Here is a 1,648-nt window from a genome sequence, read left to right on the forward strand (position 1 = left end):
GTTATTTTGAACATGTGTGTATCTGAGCTGCTAGTGTGTGTGTGTGTATTGCATTGTGTGCACGATATATGAATTAGTGATCTGTGTCTAACTTTTGGGGTGTATAGTGTATGTGCTTGAATTGGTGATAAGTATGCATGTGCCTAAGCTGGTTTGCGGTTGATGGTGGACTTGATGGCTGTGTCGGCCGGCGTGGTGCGAAGCGCGTGTGCGGACACGAGTGTGTGCCTACTAGCCCCGCAAGCCGCGGCTCTCTGCCTGTGCAGAGGCGCGCACACGCGCATGTGTATGTACGTGCGTGTGTAACCTCCACGGGCACAAGCAAGCTGGAGGCAGGTAGATACGTGTGCGTCTCGCCTCTGGGTGTAGGCAGTGTGTGGACACACGCGCAGTCCCGGACCCCGTTTTCACTGCGTTTGGCACTTAGTAGACTGTGCACACGCATGCACTAGTCCTTACCGAGGGAGCCCGGGCAAGGAGCGCCCAGCCAGCTAACCCCCGCCTTTGTCTCCCCTCCGCAGGTAAAAGTATGGTTTCAGAACAGAAGGACAAAGTTCAAGCGACAAAAGTTGGAAGAGGAAGGTTCAGACTCACAACAGAAGAAAAAAGGGACTCATCACATTAACCGGTGGAGAATTGCCACCAAACAAGCCAGCCCAGAAGAAATAGACGTCACTTCAGACGACTAAGACCTGGCGCTGGGACTTTTCCGACGAGCAAACAAAACAAAAACCCAAGTGTCGCAGGATCACACACCCGGGAGCGGCGTGCGGGGGAGAGGCAGAGGCTTCATCAAAATGCAGTTCTCGTCTAGGAGGCAGCTGAGAGAGGCGCGGAGCGAGAGGTCCAAAATGTGGCATTGCTGGCACAGCTCTGGCAAAGGGGGATCTGTCAATCAAAACCTATCCACCGAGACACGATGATTGACAGGTATTCCGTTTCTCGCAGTCCACTTTTAAAATCCAATAACGACAAAAACAAATTAAAAGAAAAAACCCCAATATATATAGATATATATACACAACCCCCCCCCCAACACCACCTAACAGGACATTGTTTTGCACTTCACAGTTTTTTTTTCCCAGCCTTTACAAAGCAAATGCCGTGCACAGTCCAAATCCACACCTGTTTCAGAAACTTGAATTGCATGTGTTTAAAAAAAAGAAAGAAAGAAAGAAAGAAAAAGCCGTTTGGGGGTTTTTTTTTAAACGGTTCCTAAAGACAGAAATGAATTGTAATTTTTTTTTTCCTTTTTAAGACAGGTTCTGTGTGCTTTTTAATTTTATTTTACGAGAAATGTGCAGTCTGTAAACATTTTATGATAACTTCTGGCGTCAAAGTGATTGTGAAAGCTAAATGAAGTAGCAGTAACTAAACATAGTGTTCCTTCCAAACGGACAACGGGGGAGGTGGGTGGGAGGGAGCGGAGGGGTGGTTATGACTTTTTGCTGCAAAAACAAAAAACAAAAAAATCCCCCAATTTAAAATATATATATATATATATATATATCTCCCCATGGTGCAACTTAATTCATATTTTTTAAATCCGATGGCCGCTGTTCGGTGGTGCCGGCTCTTAATTGGCAGGTCTTTCAAACTAGCAGTATGCAGGAAAAAGGACTCGATCTGGAGGATTGATCAAAAATGG

At 46.2% G+C, this 1,648-nt stretch overlaps 1 protein-coding gene across 1 annotated transcript in view; it reads left to right on the plus strand.

Moving 5' to 3' along the window:
• EMX2 (empty spiracles homeobox 2) overlaps positions 1-1,204 on the plus strand; it is a 14,126-nt gene extending 12,922 nt beyond the window's left edge. The window contains exon 3 of the mRNA XM_019502168.1: positions 522-1,204. Coding sequence (XP_019357713.1) covers positions 522-689 — 168 coding nt within the window. The 3' untranslated portion in view covers positions 690-1,204. The remainder of the gene's footprint in view (positions 1-521) is intronic.
• The last annotated feature ends 444 nt before the right edge of the window (positions 1,205-1,648 follow it).

The sequence above is a fragment of the Gavialis gangeticus genome, unplaced genomic scaffold (genome assembly GCF_001723915.1).
Source record: "Gavialis gangeticus isolate Ggan-Ray unplaced genomic scaffold, GavGan_comp1, whole genome shotgun sequence".
Taxonomy (NCBI): Eukaryota; Metazoa; Chordata; order Crocodylia; family Gavialidae; genus Gavialis; species Gavialis gangeticus.